This window comes from Numenius arquata, chromosome 3, assembly GCF_964106895.1.
Source record: "Numenius arquata chromosome 3, bNumArq3.hap1.1, whole genome shotgun sequence".
Taxonomy (NCBI): Eukaryota; Metazoa; Chordata; class Aves; order Charadriiformes; family Scolopacidae; genus Numenius; species Numenius arquata.
The window spans coordinates 46226128-46248501 of NC_133578.1; the positions used below are offsets into that span (position 1 = coordinate 46226128).

The 22374-nt window shown below is 41.6% G+C and overlaps 1 protein-coding gene across 1 annotated transcript in view; it reads right to left on the reverse strand.

Annotated features, from left to right (window-relative positions):
• Positions 1 to 22374, reverse strand: part of TNS3 (tensin 3) — a 263074-nt gene that overhangs the window by 58052 nt on the left and 182648 nt on the right. Inside the window, exons 18-21 of the mRNA XM_074145629.1 lie at positions 17493 to 18752; positions 2206 to 2384; positions 1754 to 1871; positions 1571 to 1654 (exon numbers count right to left, since the gene is read on the reverse strand). Coding sequence (XP_074001730.1) covers positions 1571 to 1654; positions 1754 to 1871; positions 2206 to 2384; positions 17493 to 18752 — 1641 coding nt within the window. The remainder of the gene's footprint in view (positions 1 to 1570; positions 1655 to 1753; positions 1872 to 2205; positions 2385 to 17492; positions 18753 to 22374) is intronic.

Below are 22374 nucleotides of genomic sequence, written 5' to 3' on the forward strand. Positions count from 1 at the left end.
AAAGCCATAGGGAGCTGAGCGCTTAACCTGTAGCATTCAGTACACCTGGAGCATCATTTTTAAAGGGGCATTCAAAGGGAGAATTACCTCCTTTGGTCTAAGCTAGAGTAATTATTTTCAGTGTCCCATTAACTGAGTACCTAAACCCAGCATTTGAGAGATGACAGCATTTGGAACTAAGCTGGAGAATCACCAACAAAATAGAGAAATACACTGAAAGCCACAAAATTTTCCAGGGCAAGTCCTAACTCTTAGCAACAGTGATGGCAACCATTTAACAACCAAGTGTTCAGTAGAGTAACTTAACGTAAGCAACCTGCAATTGATTTGCTGAAGCTGCCCCTCAGGAGGATCTACTACTAATTGTTTAAGAGTTGAGAGTATAAAGGGCAAAGCCACAGCAACTGAACCATAAAGAGATGTCTTGAACTGGGTAGAAGATTGCTTTATTACTAAAGACAATTTTATTCTGTGTTGATGTTTGAGGTTATTTGCTTTTGATAACTATTAAATGAGGCAAATAGAACAGGAAGGTGTTTTTTCCCAAAGTTAAAAACACAATACTGTAACTATTATTGCAGCAAAATCCACACTCAAATTCATAGGAAACTACTATCAAGAACCTGCTTGAGAAGACAGTCATAGCCTAAGCAATAAAACTATATATACACAGGAATTACCACCTGAAGATCTTCTAATGCATACAATTCAAATTAAAGTCTGTGATTTTTATTCAGTTTTTTAATAAATTATGTTGGCTTCCTTCTATGTTAAGGCACTTTCTCATGCAGCAATGTGAAATTATTTTGCACAGAAAAGGTGACAGCTAACAATAACTTTGCTGCTGTTCTTAGCGAAAAAGAGTTAAGGCCTCAAAGAAGAACCCTTTATTAATAAAATTCATAGCTAGATCACATTAAATCTTTAACTGTGTAATCATCTATTACCAACCATTTTCTGTGCTTGCACATTTACAAACTGTATTGTGGCAAAAAACCCACCAGAACATTCATTCCTTTGATTATGGATCTCCTTGACTTGAGCATAGCCACCGCCAAGCTCTATTGTCAGCTTCACTTGCCTGGCAAGATGGCAACATGGCTATCATCCCTCTTTCCTCAGATGGAGACAAAACCTACTAAAAATCACAAGGAACTCAAGTCTCCTGAAAGTACTATTTTGATATTATCAAGTATCAGCAGAGAGATCATGGAACACTGAAACCATGCAAGCATATACAGAGAACAAGAGCAGAATAGCCTCAAACACTGAACTGCATTTTCTCTTATTGCCAGGACACAACTGCCTAGTCGCTCCACACTGATTTTAGATTCTGAACATGAACACAGGACTCCCTGTTGGTAATTAATGGCATTAATTTTTTCTTGGATTGCTTCATTGCTTACTTCTTTTTGATATGATTAAAACAGTACTGCTAAATTCTATTTCTCCAACTTGCACATGTCTAAAATCAGCAGGTATATGTCCTGTTTATAAAGGAATAACCACTGTTGTGTTACTTGCCTTCCTATACAGTTCAGTTTCAAATTATTTAAGTAGGTTGTCTTACCAGGACTGGTTCTGTACAGCTCAGACGGGCTGCTGACCTTTTGGCAGGAGGGAATGCAGTGATGGTATAGTGGAGGTGTTTTCACTAGGAGAGAAGAAAAAGTACAACTCCTCTTCAGTAACAGCTAAAATGTTGATAGTGGTATTAAAATAAATAAATAAATAGAGACAGACATTTCCTTACCATATGATGTCTCTGGTGACAGTGGAAAAGCTGGTGTGGATGGGACAGCTTCGTTTCCATTTTTTGTTGGGGAGCAGATTCCCCCATCTATTTCATCTTGGTAACATGCAACAGCCATCTAGAAAGGGCACAGAAAAGCAAAGTTCCCACTTAACCCTACAACACAGTGGGACATTTCTCATCAGATTATAGAAGGTTTCATATAATCTCATTCACTGTTCCAGCCGAGAGATCTCGGAACACTGAAAACATGCACCCACACAGAGAGGACAAGAGCAGGACACCATTAAACACTGAATTGCATTTCTGATATAACTACAGTCATTTGTTGTTCTTATTGCCACAAAGCAACCACTCAACTGCTTCCCTTTGATTCTGGACACTGAACATGAACATAGAACTTCGGCCATTCACTTCAATAAATACATCTTAAAAAATTCTTCATTGTTTACCTCCTTGGTCTCCCCTGCAGGAACCAGCGATCCTGGATTTCCAGTCTGGTCAGTGGCAGGAGACATCACCCATCCACACCTGTTATACGATGGCTGCCCAGAGACATTATTGTCATACTGCCCAACGCTTAACTTTCTCATCCTTCCCCCTGTTGCATCACTATCTTGCATACCTGTTGCTGAAAACAAAAAGGTAAACTGATTAAGAAACTATTTCTTTTTTCAGTTAGAGATGTTAAAACAAACTTCACTACTGTGCCTTAACTGATTCTGTTTGAGAAGGCTCATGAAATAACTGGTTTTATAACTGCTTTACAAAACCACACAGGTGGGTAAAAAAAATTAAAATTAGTTGTAGTTAGCCTTGTTAACACAAGCTGGAACATACCTGCAGGACACCTGTACCACAGAAGTGCAGCAGCACACTTCAGCTGATGCTCATTTTTGGAAGAGGAAGAGCCTGCCAGCAGGGGCCGCGGCGGGCAGGGGATGGGAAATCTCTCTCTGTCCCTAAGGCAGAGCAGCACCCGGCAGGAAAACCAGTGCTGCCTTCCAGCACTGCATTGCCCCCGAAAAAACAGCTTCTCTTTAGCTAACACAGACCCTGGCCCTTATCAACCCAGCTCACTGTACACTTGTTGTGACACACATGGCAATCACACTGAATCATAAAAAATAGGTATTAGATACACAGGAGGAGCTGTGACCTTCTGGAGTCTGAGGAACGGAGCACAAGAGCAAACTGAGCCAGCAGAACAATCCAGGATATTCAAGGGCATAAAGCAGTATTTGTTTCCAAAGTCACTATTAAGAGACTGTCATTAGATACAGCTTTATGATTAGCAGAACTTTATACTCAGTCATCTACTCCCACCAACAGGCACTTTCAGAATATTCCTGCAGCAATTGCTTTTTCTACCCTTCTTCGTAAGATTAAGTCAACAATAAGGATCCCGCAGCGCTCCTTACTGTGTAGTCACAGCACAGTACAAAAATAACCATATGCATAGCAACTTTTCTGAAAATCCTCTGAGAATTTTTATTGTCTATATATGCAAAAACATCATTGAGAACTAGCTATTTTTCTTTAAAGAAGCTGAGGATTACTAAAAGAACTTATTTTCATTGCTCGGTGTCCTTTAGACTCTTACAATCATTTCCAACTGTAAGTATGTGTTGATTAACAGCAGGTGAACCTGCTTTGGCAGGGGGGTTGGACTAGATGATCTCTGAAGGTCCCTGCCAACCCCTGCCATCCTGTGACTCTGTGACGGAGCACATCCCCTACAGACCTTGATCACGGAGCCGTAACAGTAGGAATCCAGAGCATGCTCTTCATCTAAACCAGCAGGAGGGCTGAACCAGCCACTTTGGTAAGAGAGAGAGAATTAGTGTACACCTTCCACACACCTATTTCCTAATCTGAAGTAGCTGACAGAAGCCAAATTGTAAAACTGACATGCAGCAGAAGTGTCTGTATTGTAGACATTTCGCCTTGATTATATAGCACAATTATAGAGCATAAATACACAACATAGGTTTCTGTATAAGAGAACAGCTTCTATACAAGATTAAAATATAGACAGAGATTTCAGACTAAAATCCATGGTACTTAAGTGGTTCTGCATGGAGGTACATATGCATCAACCTGAATAACTTGCTGGCAAGTAGTAGCTTATCCTAAAAATATTAATAGATCTCTTGTAAAACTACAGAATTAAGACACTTTCAAAAATCCAGTTCTGCTACCATCAAAGCCAGTGTGATATAACAACTACTAAAGCAAATAAATAAATAAAATCCCGTTAGTCACTTCTGAAAATTCCACCAATAGGATTGAATTTCAGGGTCCAAATTTAGTCAGTTATTTATTTTATCAAGTCAATATAAATATACCTAGCACATCGTGGAAACGACACAGCTGAGATTCTGTTTTTATGGTACAGCTCTGAATTTTTTAAGCACCCATATTTTAAACACTTATTTAACCCTTTTTCCCCTGACTAGAAACTTATGTGTGGTCTTTCAGGTGGAAAGAGTATCTTCTGAAGATACTGTGAGCAAAGCAGATGCATCAAACAAGATCTTTGAAGCCAGAAAAGGACACAAAATCACAAGTATCTTCTGAACTTTTTTAAGTGATGCTAAAAAATCATGAAGATTTCTACTGAAATTGAAGACACTTAGCAAGGTAGACAGACTTCATACTACTCCAGAATTTACCAACTTTTTGCATTGGAATTCTTTTTTTATTTGTAATTTCTGTAAAGAAAAAATGAGTGGGAATCACCACACAGAATCTCAGAATTCGAAGAATCCATCTGAGACCAGGCACTCCCAGCCCCACCACTCCTCCGCAGGAGGGAATGGGAGCCAGGAAAAACACCTGAGAGTTTCACTCCATTTGTAACCAAGTTATTAAGGTATAGGCAGTTTTTTCTGAATGTGCCTCTCCTACTTAACACAGCCATGTAGATTCCTTTATGAAAGAGAACATCTGCCTTTTCAATGGGTCAAAATGGACCTTAAAATTTAGCACAGATTTTACTGGTCATGCTAATGACAGCTTCATCATCAATGATATTCATACACTCCTGTCATTAGTATTCATACACTCATGCAGCTTGTAATTTCTATGAATTTAATATAGCCCTCAGAAAGCTGCAAAGAGGTATCTCAAGGAAACTGTGTATTTTCCTTAAATAGGCTGGAAGTGCTTTACGTATCAAGTTCCCAGCAGATGCTGGACAACAGAGGGGAGAAGTTGAGCTGTCATATTGCAATAAATCTTAAAGCAAAGAACTCGAATCAAAAAAATGAAAATTAAGCAAAGTCATCAGCAAAAATTGACTTCTACTTTGTTTATTAGTTTCGTGAAAGTACTTCAGAGTTGCCTCGCTTAATGTAACATGTATAGAGTTACTAATTTAAAAGGCATCTTTTACAGTATAAACTGTCAGGAGCCAAGACTTCCTAGAATCACAGAATGATATGGGGTTGGAAGGGACCTCTGGAGATCATCTAGTCCAACCCCCCTGCCAAAGCAGGTCCACCCAGAGCAGGTTGCACAGGAATGTGTCCAGGTGGGTTTGGAATGTCTCCAGAGGAGGAGACTCCACCACCTCCCTGGGCAGCCTCTTCCAGGGCTCTGCCACCCTCAAAGTAAAGAAGTTCCTCCTCATGTTTAGATGGAACTTATTATGTACAAGTTTGTGCCCATTTCTTCTTGTCCTGTCACTGGGAACCACTGAAAAAAGACCAGCCCCATCCTCTTGACACCCACCCTTGAAGTATTTATAGGCATTGATCAGATCCCCCCCCTCAGCCTTCACTTCTCCAGACTAAAAAGACCCAAGTCCCTCAGTCAGAGGGACTCAGGCAGAGTAGAGGGGCAAGATGACCTCTCTCGACCTGCTGGCCACACTCTTCCTGCTGAACCCCAGGATGCCATTGGCCTTCTTGGCCATAGTGGCCCATTGCTGGCTCATGGTCATCCTGTTGTCCACCAGGACTCCCAGGTCTTTTTCCTTAGAGCTGCTCTCCAGCAGGTCAGCCCCAAACCTGTACTGGTCTGCGGGGTTATTCCTCCCCAGGTGCAGCACCCTACACTTGCCCTTGTTAAATTTCAACAGGTTCCCCTCTGCCCAATTCTCCAGCCTGTCCAGGTCTCACTGAATGGCAGCACAGCCTTCTGGTGTGTCAGCCACCCCTCCCAGTTTTGTATCATCAGCGAACTTGCTGAGGGTACACTCTGTCCCCTCATCCAGGTCATTGATGAATATATTGAAGAGGACTGGACCCAGTACTGATCCCTGGGGAACACCACTTGTTATGGACCTCCAACTAGATTGTGTGTCACTAATCATGACCCTCTGAGCTCTGTCTTTCAGTCGGCTTTCAATCCACCTCACTGTCTGGTCATCTGACCCACACTTCCTAAGCTTCCCTATGAGGATGCTGTGGGAGACTGTGTCAAAAGGCTTGCTGAAGTCAAGGTAAACAACATCCACCACCCTCCAGTCAACTATCCATCCAGTCATGCCATCGTAAAAGGCTATCGGGTTAGTCAGACATGATTTCCCCTTGGTGAATCCGTGTTGACGACTACTGATAGCTTGCTTTTCCTCCAGATGCTTTGACATGACGCCCAGAATGAGCTGTTCTGTCATCTTTGCAGGGATGGAGGTGAGGCTGACCGTCCTGTAGTTTCCTGGGTCCTCCTTCTTGCCCTTTTTGAAGACTGGAGTGACATTGGCTTTCCTCCAGTCCTCGGGCACCTCACCTCTTCTCCAGGACCTTTCAAAGATGATGGAGAGTGGCCCAGCAATGACTTCTGCCAGCTCCCTCAGCACTCGTGGGTGCATCCCATCAGGACCCATGGACTTGCAGATATCCTGTTTATTTAACTTGTTCTCTAACTTGATCTTCCTCAACCAAGGGGAAGTCTTCCTTCTTCCAGACTTTCTGTTTCCTCCAAAGTCTGTGGCTCCTGAGGGCTGGCCTGAGCAGTAAAGACTGAAGCAAAGGCGGCATTCAGCAACTCTACCTTCTCTGCATCCTCTGTCACCATGGCACCCGTCCCATTCAACAGCGGGCGCATGCTTTCTCTCGTTTTCCTTTTGCCTCCAATATACTTGAAAAAATCCTTGTTATTGACTTTCACATCCCTTGCCAATTTTAATTCCAAGGAGGCCTTGGCTTTCCTCATTTGATCCCTGCATACTCTGACAGCATTCCTGTAATCTTCCCAAGTGGTCAGTCCCTTCTTCCACACACTGTAAACCTCCTTCTTCCACTTGAGCTTTATCAGTAGTGCATCTCCTTGTTGGCTCCTCCACCACCTGAGTCAAGAGGTTATCATCAATACACTGGAGGAACCTCCTGGACTGTATATGCCTGGCTGCGTAGCCTTCCCAGCAGATATCAGGATGATTGAAGTCCCCACGAGAACCAAGGCCTGTGAAGTCACATCATTCGGTTTTATTTGTCGTTTAGCTTAAAGTTTTGGCAGAGCTTCATAAATATCCCATGAACACATATTTATTTCTTTGAAAGCATTTTGTATACTCTCATTTCTCTTTTTTCCCTTGTGAACTACAAAAATAATTTTGTTTTCCCTGAAGAACAAATAACAACATTCCAACAGATTGGCATCAGAACCACATCAGGCATTTGTCTTGTCAGATGGTTATCACCATGCCAGTGCTACAGCTAACAGAGCATGGCCAGTGGTTTGTTTGGTTTCTTTAGCTGCTTACCTTTCCTGGAGTACTACTGAGAAGTATTTATAACTGTTAGAAAGAAAACAATACTAAGCTAAAAATCTTGTCTGCAGTGGCATGCCAACAACAGTGCCTTATCTCACATATTAGCAGTTGTCCCAGCTAAACTTCAGAAACTATTATGTTAACTCTTCAAGTGTTATACATGTTTGTACTTACCAAGTGCACAAGGCACACCATTAAAAAGGTCCACATTTACTTTCAGTTGCCACAACCAGTAAGATGATGAATTATGTGCTTCCACTTAATTCATAAGGCTTTGGGGCTAGCCTCAAAACCAGCTTTATGTGAGAGTGTGGCAAGCACAGCACACGTGGTGGGACTCTTTGGGAAGAACTTTTCTTGTGGAGGTGGAAAAACAAGTTGGACTGACATCCCTTCTGCCTATTATGGAAGTCCTTATAATTTGTGCAATAGAACTATCAGTCTTTCCCAAAAGTCGGCATAGTCCATCTAAGACCTTCACTTAACTTCCACCTAGTTTGTATCACAGCCAACTGTGCAAGTTACAGTCAAACTGGAAACCCCTTACAACAGAAAATTATAAAAGAAGTTCATAAGAACTTTCAGCATCTTGCTGTTTACCCCTCTCTATAGGGGGCTCTAAATAACACTATGACTGTGCATGAAGAGGTGCAGTCGCTGTTTATAGATTACTTCAGGCCACTCAACTGCCCTTCTATTCGTCTACGTCATTTTTCTTGATAGAGGGTTTTTTTCACTTTTTAAACAAAAGCAATGTATTATAGAGAAGAGTTACATAAACCTTATAAATAGACATTCAAACTGGTTTGAGGGGGCGGGGAAGATTATGATACATTGAATCACAACAAGATAAAAATGCCTTAGAGTCTCCAGATTCACATGATATCCTTGTTATCACTACAAATAAGTAAAAAACATATTTAGAAGTTACTTGTCCCTTGAATAAAATGCAGGCTCCATAATGTACTTCAAATTATCAAAATAAAAATTGCTATCCTTTAGTATTAATGAATCAGAAGAGAACATTCCAGTTGGAAGGAACCTACAATGATCACCAAGTCCAGTGGCCTGACCACTTCCATTGGTAGAACAACTGGAGAGCAACAGACATCATCTACCTGGACTTATGTAAAGTGTTTGACACCGTCCCCACATGACATCCTGGTCTCAAAATTGGAAAGTCATGGATTGGATGGATGGACCACTCGGTGGATCAGGAACTGGCTGGGTGGCCGCACTCAAAGGGTTACAGTCAACGGTTCAATGTCGAAGTGGAAGCCAATGACGAGTGGCGTTCCTCAGGGGTCAGTACTGGGACCAGTGCTGTTTAACATCTTTGTGGGAGACATGGACAGTGGGATTGAGTGCACCCTCAGCAAGTTTGCCAGCAACACCAAGCTGTGTGGTGCAGTCGACACGCTGGAGGGAAGGGATGCCATCCAGGGGGACCTGGACGGGCTTGAGAGATGGGCTCGTGCCAGCCTCATGAAGTTCAGCCAGGCCAAGTGCAGTGTCCTGCACCTGGGTCACAGCAACCCCAGGAACAAACACAGGTTGGGTGGAGAATGGATTGAGAGCAGCCCTGAAGAGGACTTGGGAGTGCTCGTGGATGAGAAGCTCAACGTGAGCTGGCAATGTGCACTGGCAGCCCAGAAAGCCAACCGCATCCTGGGCTGCATCAAAATTAGTGTGGCCAGCAGGTCGAGGGAGGTGATTCTACCCCTCTACTCTGTTCTGGTGAGACCCCACCTGGAGTACTGTGTCCAGCTCTGAAGTCCTCAGCACAAGAAGGACATGGACCTGTTGGAACAGGTCCAGCAGAGGGCCACGAAGATGATCCGACGGCTGGAGCACCCCTGCTGTGAGGACAGGCTGAAAGAGTTGGGATTGTTCAGCCTGGAGAAGACTCTGGGGAGACCTTATAATGTCCTCCCAGTACCTGAAGGGGGCCTGCAGGAGAGATGGGGAGGGACTATTTACCGGGGAGTGGAGCAATAGGACAAGGGGTAATGGTTTTAAACTGAAAGAGAGGGTAGAATTAGGCTAGATGTTAGGAAGAAATTCTTTGCTGTGAGGGTGGTGAGGCACTGGAACAGGTTGCTCAGAGAAACTATGGATGCCCCATCCACGGAGGTGTTCATGACCAGGCTGGATGGGGCTTTGAGCAACCTGATCCGGTGGGAGGTGTCCCTGCCCAGGGCAGGGCGGTCAGAACTCAATGATCTTCAAGGCCCCTTCCAACTCTAACCATTCTATGATTCAGGGCTGACCAAAAGTTAAAGCATATTAAAGGCATTGTCCAAATGCCTCTTTAACGCTGACATGCATGAGGCACTGACCACCTCTCTAGGAAGCTTATTCCACTGTTTGACCATCCTCTCAGTAAAGAAATGGTTCCTAATGTCAAGTCTAAACTTCCCTGATGCAGCTTTGAGGCATTCTCAGAGGTCCTGGCACTGGATCCCAGGGAGAAGAGACCAGTACCTCCCTCTCCACTTCCCCTCCTCAGGAAGCTGTAGAGAGCAATGAGGTCGCCCCTCAGCCTCCTTCTCTCCAAACTAGAAAACCCTGAAGTCCTTCGCTGCTCCTCAGAGGACATGCCTTCCAGCCCTTTCACCAGCTTTGTTGCCCTCTGCACACATTCGAGTACCTTAACATCCTTCTTAAATTGTGGGGCCCGGAACCACACACAATACTTAAGGTGAGGCCACACCAGCACTAAGGACAGCAGGATAATGACCTTATAAAGCAGTTTAATTTGACAAGACTGCTTTTGATCAACTGCAGAGCAGTTTAGAGAATGTCAGATGATATCAAATCACTAAGAATTAACTTCATACTGGAGCCATAAATGGTAAATTTTTCACATTTAAATGTAAGACCAAACACATTTTCATTTAGGGTATTTTTGGAAATTAGCAAAGATCTTTATCAGCTTCAATGCTTAATGAAGATGTCTTAGATTGTTAGATTTTATTTGTAATTTTATAGCTAAATGAGTGATCTTGTGTATAAATGTAAAATGGATTCATTTCAACACTATCCCCTTCACAAGAGACAAAAGGTAACGTCTATACATTTAAGGAAATCCGACAACCACGTACACAAACCACATGTACGTGGTTTAAGCAAACCACATGTGTTTGGAAGCGACAAAAGGAAAACTTACTAGGATGTATATTTAATCAACCAACCAACCAATATAACTCAACAGATAATATCATTAGAAAAATAACACACACAACAAATAACAGGCTCTGCAGATGGACAACTTGGAAATCATCGCTGTATACGAGTCTGTCACACACAGAGGATCACAGAGAGGACCAGACAAAGCAGATGCACTTAAAGTGAGATTCTCACCATAGCTCCAACCCGTGTGAAAAGTTACCGTGACATAAAAGAGGCTCAACCAGCTCAACTTACAGATCAGTGGGTGTTGGCCTCTTCTCCCAAGGGAATTAATGACGGGACCAGAGGAAATGGTCTGAAGTTGGGGCAGGGGAGGTTTAGATTAGATATTAGGAAGAATTACTTTACTGAGAGGGTGGTCAGGCACTGGCACAGCCTGCCCAGGGAGGTGGTGGAGTCGCCATCCCTGGAGGTATTTAAGAAACGTGTGGACGTGGCACTTCAGGGCATGTTCTAGTGCCCGAGACTGTTGGGGGTCTTTTGTGTGTGTGTATGGTTGGAGTCGGTGATCTCAGAGGTCCCTTCCAACCATGACGATTCTGTGATCAATAAAACTCAGGGTGCTCTCAAGAAATTTACAGTGAAAGGTCCCACAAGGCTGTTTTTCCAGTGCCCCCTTCACTGCATAGTGCCCACAGACCCCAGCATAGTCCCGAAGGCTGAAATAAGGCTCTCGGGAGAATTACGTTAGCACTGCAGGAATTCCCAGCACTGCTGCCTCTACAGCAGTTTTAAAAGACCTGCGTAACTCTGACTACCCATTACTGTGAAACACGGGGGTTCAGTCCAACAGGAGGCTTAACAATTCATCAAGTTAAAAATAAACCCCGTTAACTTCTAACAGCAGAGCCTTCAGGGACTGCCCCACATACTAAAAAATGTTACCACACTATCCAGATCAGAAGTGATTTCCTCCTCTGGCACCATTTATCTTCTACAAAGTTTAAGATTTTTGCAGAAGGCATTTAATGACCAAGCTTTCGAGACAGCTTTATGCTCACACTAAAGCGATTCCTTCAGCTTTACGATCAATGTTACAAATTTAAAGGAAAATAACATCTTCAAAGGCAGCAAGACAAAACTTGATCTAAACATTGTTGTGGTGGAAAAAGGACAAGGACGTATACCCAGTTGAAATAAAATAATGGATTTCTGATGCAAGTCCTAACAGAGTGTCTTGTTATGTTCAAATTCTCAGATTCGCAGCACTGTAGGAACGCTGTTCCAAAGTGATTAATCACAACAAAAGCCAACTGAGCTCTGTCTGTGATACCTTCAGCGCCTTAATCTTTCTAAAATGTAGTAGGAGTCCTTGTCCTTGAAAAAATATCCAATGTTTAGCAACGATTCACAAGTAAACTATTCTTTTTTGTCCTATCTAGAATGATTAGCAGACTAGGAGTCCAAACTCCTTATAACCCATTACTCTAACAAGCAAATGAAAAGGTCAAACTCCACCCCAAATCTAAATAGGCCATTAAACCTGTCCGTGTAGGGGACAGCAGCTTCGCAGCTCCGGCCACTTTAGAATCTTAGCCCTTTTAGGCTGTGCCAAGCAAGCCTGCTGCAACACCCAAACTGCCATCTCCAAAGCTGTACAGGGATGTCATCGTGGTGACATTATGACTGAAGTGCCCACATCCTGAAAGTTACAGGATTGAAAAAAAATTGTGGAAAAAGTACATGAAATAAGTTAAATTAAAAATTACTCTGATGCTAAATGTAACTAAAATTCCATTTTCAACTTTAGCTTAAAAATTAACTAAATTTAATTGAGTTTAAAAAATTGAATTTAGTTAAAAATTCCAGTTATAACTTTAGAACTCCACTTTTAAATTTAGTTTAGCTAAAAACTCCATTTAATTTTACTGTTAACCGTTGTAAAATTAACTCCAAGTCAGGTACCAAAATATTCCTGTGCGATGGAAACTACAACAGGCTTTTGTATTATTAGGCACATGAGGATTTGAACAGGCTTTGTTCCCCTGTCACTTTACACCTTATTTCATATAGACTGGGTTTGCTCTCCCACAAATTATCAGAGTGAATGGGAACATCTGGAACAGTTCAATGCTTTTAAAAATTAAAGCATGCAAAAAGGACTTCTTCCCCTCATCTTTGTCTGCAGATATACTGTAGCATGATTTATGATACTGTAATTTGGACCATCTTCAAAGATTTATTTTCAGTAGAGGAAAAAATCTCTGAAGATGTTCCAGACACTTGTAATCAGATGTTTTGCCTCCTCATATTTATTCATTTTGCATGTTGGGATTTTTTTGAGGGAGGGAAGATGGCTTTGTTTAATGCTCAATTCTTTACTCAGCTGATAAACCGTATAAACTCAACACAAAATGTAAGGCTGTGTGAACTGTATACCTGTGTTGTCCTCACCACATTAGCTGACCTAAGGTTGCTTTAAGATGATATTTTCAGAGTAACTCACGCATGAAGAAGAATTAGAATTAGCTGAGAGCAACAATGTAATTTCAACCTTATGGAAAATACAGTCCCCCTCTTCATCACGCTGGCTGGTTTAGATAGACACGGCAACGGAAACAGGCCGCCCCCAAATGCTGAACGCATGTGTTCACGTGCTTTGCCTTAGTTTGATCACATAATTCTTGAATTGCTTCTAACATTTTTCTAAGGATGCGAATTGTAAGATTTTAAGAGCGAGAAGGTGGGGAGTGGGCATGAGACAGGGGTGAGTAATGGTAGATTTTACTGAAAATGCATAAAATCTTTCTTTTCTCTACATTTATTAACAGATTCTTGCTTTTACGGTTTTCTAGGTAGAAGCAAAATATTTTTTTAGCTTTCCCTCTCTACTCAATAAGCATAAGCTTGGTGATAAAAGAAGTCTGGTTTGAGGAAATAAGTCTTAAAAATGATCATTAACAGTAGACTGAGGTCATGAGTTATTATGCATGAATGAATATACAGAGAGCGAAGTTAAGGGGGAACATGAGGCTGCGGAGTCAAGCTTACATACACATCAACACTTTCTCAGGCTACAAACTTTCCTGTTATTTGAAATTAAGAACTACTGCAGCACTGTGTTACTAGTAAACAGCAGCTTCGTTTACTACCAGAAACTCATCTCCATGTAACTCAGCTCATACAAAAGCAAAAAAATTGGAAAATCTTAATATACAGTGCACTAATTCACCTCTGATAAGCCACGCTCATAGCACTGAAAGAGAAAAGAGGTTATCAGCCACCGTTCCACGTGGTTCATAAAGACACATCCAGCAAAAAAATTCAAGGATAACTGCTGGCTTCCTCCTATTCTCAAGAACACTGAGCACTTAACCCAAGACATTATTTCAGACAGAACCTAGAATTCTGCTCTGACTACTACTGCAGTCAGCAGTTTGTGCTATGCTAACCTAGGCTAAGGGTATATGTGTATAAAATCTCTAGGAAGAAGTGTGGAAGGAGAGGTAGCTGCCTATCTGTCAATCCGTGCAGAAACATCCACGCAAAGAGAGGTAAGAATGCACCGTAATGTACATCCCAGCTGATACATAGATCTTTCATTCTTAAGCTCATTCTTCCAGCTTTGGAGGGCACTGGGAACACGCACATACCTTCTTAAGGCATGCATTTTCTGCCCACTCATGCAGGAAAACAGATAACCCCACAATCCTCTCGGAATCCAACCCTCACACTAGGCACAAACACAGTGCATTACGTCAATCTCGTTCACATCCAGCACTGTTTGCTCCCACCCACTCAGAACGCCTCATGCCTCTATTAAACTTCACTCAGAGCCATTCAGTCCCGATCCAACTCCTTCCATCACAGGCCAATCCATTCCCTTGATGTATCTGTTAGGTCAAGGATTGTTTAAGCCACAGGGTTTAGAGTTCCCCCTAAAACCTTACTGTGCAAGACCAACCATTACTTACCAGCGAACAACTGCTGGTTTGGTTATCCTTTATTCATGGCTACTTCCTCATCACCACGGGAGCCAGCATTTCTCTGTGCTACCAATTACATCTCCTCCTATGCCGCAGTAGTTTCAACAGCTAATTAATTGCCTTGGTGAATCCCCTGCTTATCCTAATTCTGTGAGTCTACTCCAAGGTCAGGTAAACTACATCCAGCAGGCCTGTGCTCTGTTACCACAAACTGGCAATGAACAACAATGTATTATTGATATTTTAAGGGATTATTTAGTTTATATGATAAGATTTTCTTTTCTTTCTAGAGCAGCACTTGTTTACAGCCTGTCACTGCAAGCACGCAGAGTCTCCAGCTTCACTGCGGGGATGCGCACGCGCAGGGGGACAGAGTCAGGCTAAAGTAATGCTTCAGCTGTGCACTGCAGAGGGAAAGCAACGTTTCAAGTCTGGAGAGGAACTTTCCATGACATTATACACTAGCTTGTTCCCATGCATGCAGGAGTAAAACCATAACTCACTGGGCTTGGTTATCTGTTGGGTTTTTTTTTAGAAAAAAAACCCACTTAGTTTAACACTTGCCATTTATCCCAGTGAGTACAGAGGATATTTCTTGTTATTTATTAATCCTTGCACAAAAGTCCTAATTCTCAGTAGGAGTATGAAAGCCAACAGACTTTTTAAGGGCTTGGGTTTGTACACTGAAACTCTATAGAGCGTTTGACAGACCTGCATACACCAATGCCACTTTGGCTACCTCTCCACACATAGATATTGCACACCTCTGGTGCCCACAGACAACTGAACTGTCAAGCATGCTCGAAAAAGGAACAGAGCTAATAAAGAGTATTTCCTTGTTTCTCAAACTTTAGCCTCACTGCTCCTTTTCCCTCCCACAGTCAAAATAGAGTAATTTTGCTGTTTCAATTTATCTACCTATTTTCTCATGCAGCTGAGGCTTGGGAGGTGGTAGGGGATCCTGCAAACAGTCGGTTACTTTTCCAATATTCAGTTATCTGCCTAGCAGAGTATCGTGATGTTTAGACTACACTTCTAGATTTACTCCTTTCAAGTGCTATACAGAGTTTGAAAGAACATATCAGAACAACTGTGTTTTATGCTGAGAACGATGGCCATCATCTGGATTCAGACGAGACAAGGAACTGTAGTCCTGTTGCTTCCATCTGACCATCCCAATTCACAATTTCTCCTTGCAGCTAAGAATGCTACCTTTCCATCAGATGACATATCAAGGGAAAAACATTCCAGGTCTTCCTAATTCTTAACATTCATTTGGTCAAACTGCTTTTTTTTCCCTTGTTGTTTTGTGCACACCATGCATAAATGATTCTGTATACAGCAGCAGGGCAACTCCAGATACGTAAATAAATAAATCCTACACCATCTGGAAAATCAGTCTATGCTGGTGACGTTCTAGTCTCAAGCAGAGGAGGCAGCATGCCACATATACATATTGTTTTCCCTTTGGAATCATGGATACTTTCAAAATCAAGCTCTTACTAAGATAAACTGAACTATACTTGCAAAAGTCAGAAACAGAACATTTTAGCACTTGACACAGACAAAAATTCATAATTATTGTGTTAAAACTATATAAAAGAATATTTCTTTCAAAAAAAATCTTTTTTTTAATTAAATGCTATTCTTATGTTACTTCAGTATCACATGCTGATGCACATGCAGAAAACGACAGGTGAATCCTGCCATCTCCAGCCTTAGCCTTGGAGCTAATGCCCTAAAATACTGAATTTACTTGATATATATATTCAAAGGATTCAAAGGGCAGACAAGGGACTCAATACACATCTAAAATTGCTGCTTATCACTCAAGAGCAAGGCACATGATCCTTACGCAAGGGCAACTCCTCAAGACACTACCTACATTAACCACAAGCAGAAGTCTTAAACTTTAGAGTACTCAAATGCACTCAGCTGCCTAAAGGCCCTGACTCGATTAAAACGTCTAAATCCTTACTATTCCTACTCTCTGCCTTTTCTACCAGAAGATGCCATCCTCTGAAGTAGCAGTTGTTGAAAATGATGGCGCTTTAGCTTACACCCCAAGAAATGTAAACTAATAACGTCTCTCCACACCCCACCAAATTAGGAGCTGGAGCACCCACTCAGTTTTGCTGCCTTTGATGAGATGAACTATAATCTCTCAACAAGGACAACCACAAACAGATTTCAGCTGAGAATCTCAAACATTTTTTTATACTAGCATCCTGTTTCAAATAGACTACTAAGGCTAGAAGATGCTAACCAACCTAAACAGCACCGGCAGCATAACGCCCTGAAAAACAGAAGGTAAAATTAAGAGAATGCACTTTAAGGTTTAAACTTTTAAAGGAAATTTTCCTAAACATCCTAAGTCACTACAAGTATGACTGGAATGAGATCCATAAATCTCTATGACGTAAGCCAAGAGTAGAGGCCTCCAGTCTTGCATCCTGTATCCTGGATTCCAAACATTTTAGGCTATTTTCCGCAGTGCTTGAACTCTAGATGCAGTTCATTCATTTATTTTGGGCCCTAAATCATAAACCATTTCACTACAGATGCCTTCTAAAAACGTCCCAATGTAGCAATTGTAGAAATTCTGCTCTCTTAGCACTTAAACTTACAGCACCAAAAAATCCCAACTGATAATCCGTAACAGGTAAGGATTTGCTGAACAGTACGTTCTTCAAGCAAAAAACAAGTACTTGCAAAAACTCACTTATGTCACGAGTTTGATTCCATAATTTCTTGGACAGTTATGTAAAGAGGGTATCAGAAATAACAACTTGATAAGTATCCTGAAAGTTGTAAACCATCACCTGAGGTCCTGATGTACCATATGAAGAACACACAAGTGCTAGGAAAAGCATTATACTCAGAAAGTATTAGAACAGCTTACCATGCCGGGAGGGATTCCTGTTTGTGACCTCTAATTCGTCATGGAAACCAGGACTCCTGGCAAGCCCTTCCACATCTACATCAAGGCTGGTGAAGCCATTTACTTGATTTCTGTCCCTGGTGACAGTGTTAACGCGCGTCGGGATGGGTTCAAATGTAGGGTCTAGTTCCAAGATCAGCCTGTTCAGTTGTTCAATGGACTGATCAATATCCAAAGTTGGAGAAGCTGGCAAGTCCCCAGCACTCCGTCCTACATCCAGGCCATTTGTGTCCCTCTGAGGCACTGGCCTTGACTTAAAACTCTCAGCACTGGTATGTTCTGCAGCTTCAGCAGCACCTGGCATGCCTCCTAGTCCCCTCTGCACAGCATCTCTGCTGCTGGAGCCACGTGTCGGGGTGTCTGGGATTCGGGACTGGCTCTGGACACTGTCCAAATTCTCCACGGTGTTATGAATGCCAATCCTAATTTCATTCTCTGGGGCAAAACCATATTGGTGAGCAGTGACCATCTGCTGCTGGCGTACCCAGGTCTGAGTAGAGTAGTTACTTGGGCCATAGGCTTGAGGCTGGGGTGAGACAGAAGGATTCCGTTGCAGTTGCTGAGCTGACTTTGGCTCAGTGCTTCCAAATGATCTCTCATAGAGGTGATCCACCCCAATTCCCAGGTCTGGGGCAAAAGCATTGTGGTGCTCTTCCCCAGTGTTACTTCCAAAGCCATCTGAAAGAAGTGAGTTCTGACTGCTCTTGTGACAACTAAAGTTCCCTAGGTGGGTGGAGTGCTGCCCTTCTGAGGAAGACAAAGTCCCAATGCTGTCCACACTGTGAAGGTCATGATTAGGCACTTCGTCATCCAAAATATCAGTCTCCCTGTCCTTCAGTTTGGTGTCTCCGTTCACATGAACTTGAGCTGGCACAATGTGGCGAGTCCCACTGTACTTGCTTTGAGCATCAGTCATATCCTTGGTGGCGTTGACAGAATCCTCCAGACCAAAGCCACTAAGTAGCTCGTCCAGTTCTGCTTTCTCTTGTGGGCTCAGACCACGTTTGACACCTGGCACAAGGCGCTCCTCAGTCTTGTCTGTCCTGATGGAAGCTGTTGAGTGTCCTGAATCACTGCTGACAGACAGGGTGTGATCACTGTGATCAGGACTGCCAGTCACAGGAACACCCTGAGCAACACCAGGGATGCTGCCGTCTGAAGAGCTCTTCTTTCTCACTTTTGCATACAGGCTGCCATCAATGGGACCTTGGGTGTGCAACACTGTGGAGCGATAAGGAACAGAGAAAGGGAGAGAAAAGGACAAGGCATTATACAAGGGCTTTGGCTGGTGATGTACCACACAACAGAAGTACTGCTAAAATTAATGGTATTGTTTCTGCACAACTAAACTGGCTCTAAAATACAGCATCAACCAGTTGCATTATTTTCTTTCATTTTACATTTCAACTTATACCAGCTTTCTTGATAGAAATATAACATGACATTCATAGCTCAAGATGAAATACAGTTCTCTTTTTTTATGCTGTTTTGAATGCATGTTTATGGCTCCACAAACTCTTCATACTAATTTGAAGAATAACACTATTACAGAGGTAGAAATTTGAGAGGCAGCTACCACGCATTCCTTTCAGCGCAAGAATGGCAAGAACTATCAGCAACATTTGTAATATATTATGCAATTACCAGTTCATCTATTTCTACTAGATGGTCTAATTACACTACAGAGAATCATTTGCTCCTTTTCTTGGTGGTGCAAGGTAAAAACAGGCTTTCAATCAGACCTGCAGTCCTTGGAATATATGTAAGGCATATTCCTTATGCATGCATTCCTTAAATGCATGCAAAGGCATGCATTTCATGTTTCACTTTTAATAAGCAAGACCATAATCCCTTAAAGTCAAAAATGTTACTCCTGCCTCATCAATGATGGGAATAATCTAACTTTATTTCTGATCTCTGAGGTACTCACTCACCTAAAGTTTATGAATAACCATTCATAATAAATACAGGCTAGAACTTTGCTTTCTGTTTAGAACTGTTAGAAAATACAACAATTTTGCAGGAAAATGCATCTACTAATTTTAATAAGGCTGGGTGCTGGGAACAGACAAATTCCTGCTTCCAGTTGCATGAGCAGAACTTAGCATGCTTCACTGACATCAGCTATGCACAGAACTGGGTCAGCCAAATTTTACCCGCTTACAGGACTAATGAACTCTAGCAGAGGGCTTGGCTGAAGTGATTACATTGCTTTTGATCCCAGAACTGCTACTGGCATCTGTGAATCCTGCTGCTGCTTGTGATCTCGAGGCACGCATCCTGTATTTTTTAATCTGATATACTGATTTTCTTTCATGCTGCAGCCACCAGCCCATCTTAATTACTTCTTTTCAATAATCATCAACAACCAAAAAAGATCAATGCAAAGCATACAGTAGAAAGTGAAGAGAATCACAAGTTAGAGACTAAAATCTCAGCTTTAGAATTCTCCTATGTACATACCTCTACATGTTGTACCACATACATAATATTTTAGATATTATGCTTTACTGTTACCAGGAATCACGTAAGTATATACTCAAGAATAACAAATACGAAATACACACAAAATGGGTAATTAAAGTTGTTGAAAAAAAATCTCTTTTTGCTTCCCAGAAAAAAAAAAAAAACCACCAAACTTTAGCAGATTTTTATGTAAGTGTATAAGGAAGTAAAAAAATCTATTTGAGTTAAAAACACTACTGTGAGAATAATCTCTTCCATGTTATTTCAGAACTACCAACACTGGCAATAGATAAAACCACAGAGCACTGAATACAGGGATTTCCCTCTGGAACATTTTAAAAGCTCAAGACTTCATTTGAATCCAGCTTATTTTATCCAAACCACTTCTTCCTACCTCTGCCTGTCAGGGCTTTTTAAAGCTCTCCTTGGCGTTACAGACCAAGGAGAAGAAACAAAGCTATGGGAGGCACATTCTTATGATCTTTTATTGGGCTGGTTTGTCCAACTCCCACACACATCACACAAGTTAGACCAACCTGAGGTAGATTACGGCTACTGGGCTCTTAACCAGTGTTGAAAATGAACACAATTAATTCTGTTTCTTATGAAAACCTTAGGAGTAAATATTTCTACTGTTGCCAAGCCAAGAAAGTGAAGTGAGTGGTTCTACTTTCAATGGATTTAATGCTCATTTACCAAAACACTTATAGCAAGCAGAAATTTCTGAGTAACTTTTCCTACCAATAGTTTGAGAATTGTTTGATAATAAGAAAATTAGACCACTAAAATTCAGGAACAGGCAGATTTTTGTCAAAGGTAACCAACAGCTTACTCTACATCTATGGCAGTTGCAGAATCAGAGCCATGAAGAACCCAATGCATTTCAACATCAACTCCACCCCACATTTTCAAAATAAAATTAAAATGACATCATGATCACGAAGCTCCTGAACTACAAAGCTTTTCTAGGCAATACCATTTTAGAAAAAGCATTATTCAGATATTGTACCAACAATGGCAATGAATTCATCAGTTTATAATGGCAAGAAAAGTGGTCTGGTTGGAAAAAGCCTTCACTACAGGACACACTGCCAAGTTTCCATCAGATAAAATACTTACACACTGGAGGTTATATGATAGATTTAATAGATTTTACCTAAAAATTAAAGAACAACTTTTTACTTTTTAAGGACTAGGTACTATTACTTGCCTGATGTTGATTTTAAAGACATCACATGCCAAAGACCAAAATATTCCTTTTCAGAGCAAGTCATCAGGCTAGGGAAAAAAGGAAGCAATTCCCTTTGCTGTAGAATTTCTCTACAGGCAAACTGTTAGAAGTTTGATGAAGTTTATAATGTGTAAAGCCCATGGGTGAAAAAAGCTGCTATGCATGAGGTTAAAAGGTCTGTGTACAGATATTTGAAAACAGTATTAATGAAAAAAATACCATATCTAAGCAAAATACAGCCAACTGACGGTTTCTCAACCGCTTTCATGCTGTGATTTCTCGTAAGCTCTCACTACTCCTAGGACAATGAAGCACACTTGTTGCTTCATGTGGAATTATTTAATACAGTTACCACAATAAATTGCAAAAATTAAAAAAAAAAAAAAACCAAACCAACACTGAGTAACTATTAGGTGATTTATTTTTTTCTTTTCTGTGTGCTTAGTTTTGAGTTTAAAAACTAGAAAACAATACAAAACTGCTTTGCTTTAAATAGTTGAATATCCTGACACAAGATAGACTTGAAGAGGTTACAGGTCTGAACTGTAACACAATTAAGTAAATACAGGACTAGTACGCTTGAACCAGTAAGAAGTCTTCCTGTCTGACTCTTCTGTTACCCAAAACTAAGCACAGCGCTGTAAATCCTTCAAACGTGCTAGTCAGCCATAAATAACTCGTACCAGATGGAGCATTCTAGCATGCAGATTTGGTTCACCATACAGAAACGTTAAGTACAAAATCTGTCAAATTCTCAAGTACAGCCATGGCAGCAATGGAAAACCTCGGTGCGTTTCCCTCCATTAGCCCTCCCCGTACCATCACACAGAGCCATCCAAGCATAGCAACAGGAGCTCAGACAAGAAGATGGACGGACTGTCAGTGGACTACTGACCCAGGGGTCTTGCACATGTGCGCTCTTCAAGGTTCAGATAACTCTGCCCGGTACTTCTTCCACTAGTACAAAATTATCAAATTTATTCTGCATGTTGCCCAGAAAGCTGAGCAACCACAAACCGCGTGGGGGTCTCCCAACTGTGAACCCTACAGCTCCTCTTCCAAAGAAGAGACTAGAGTTCAGCTTACCATTAGCATCTCTACTTAAAATTATGCCATTTCACTTGAAAAAAAACCCAGAAAATGAAA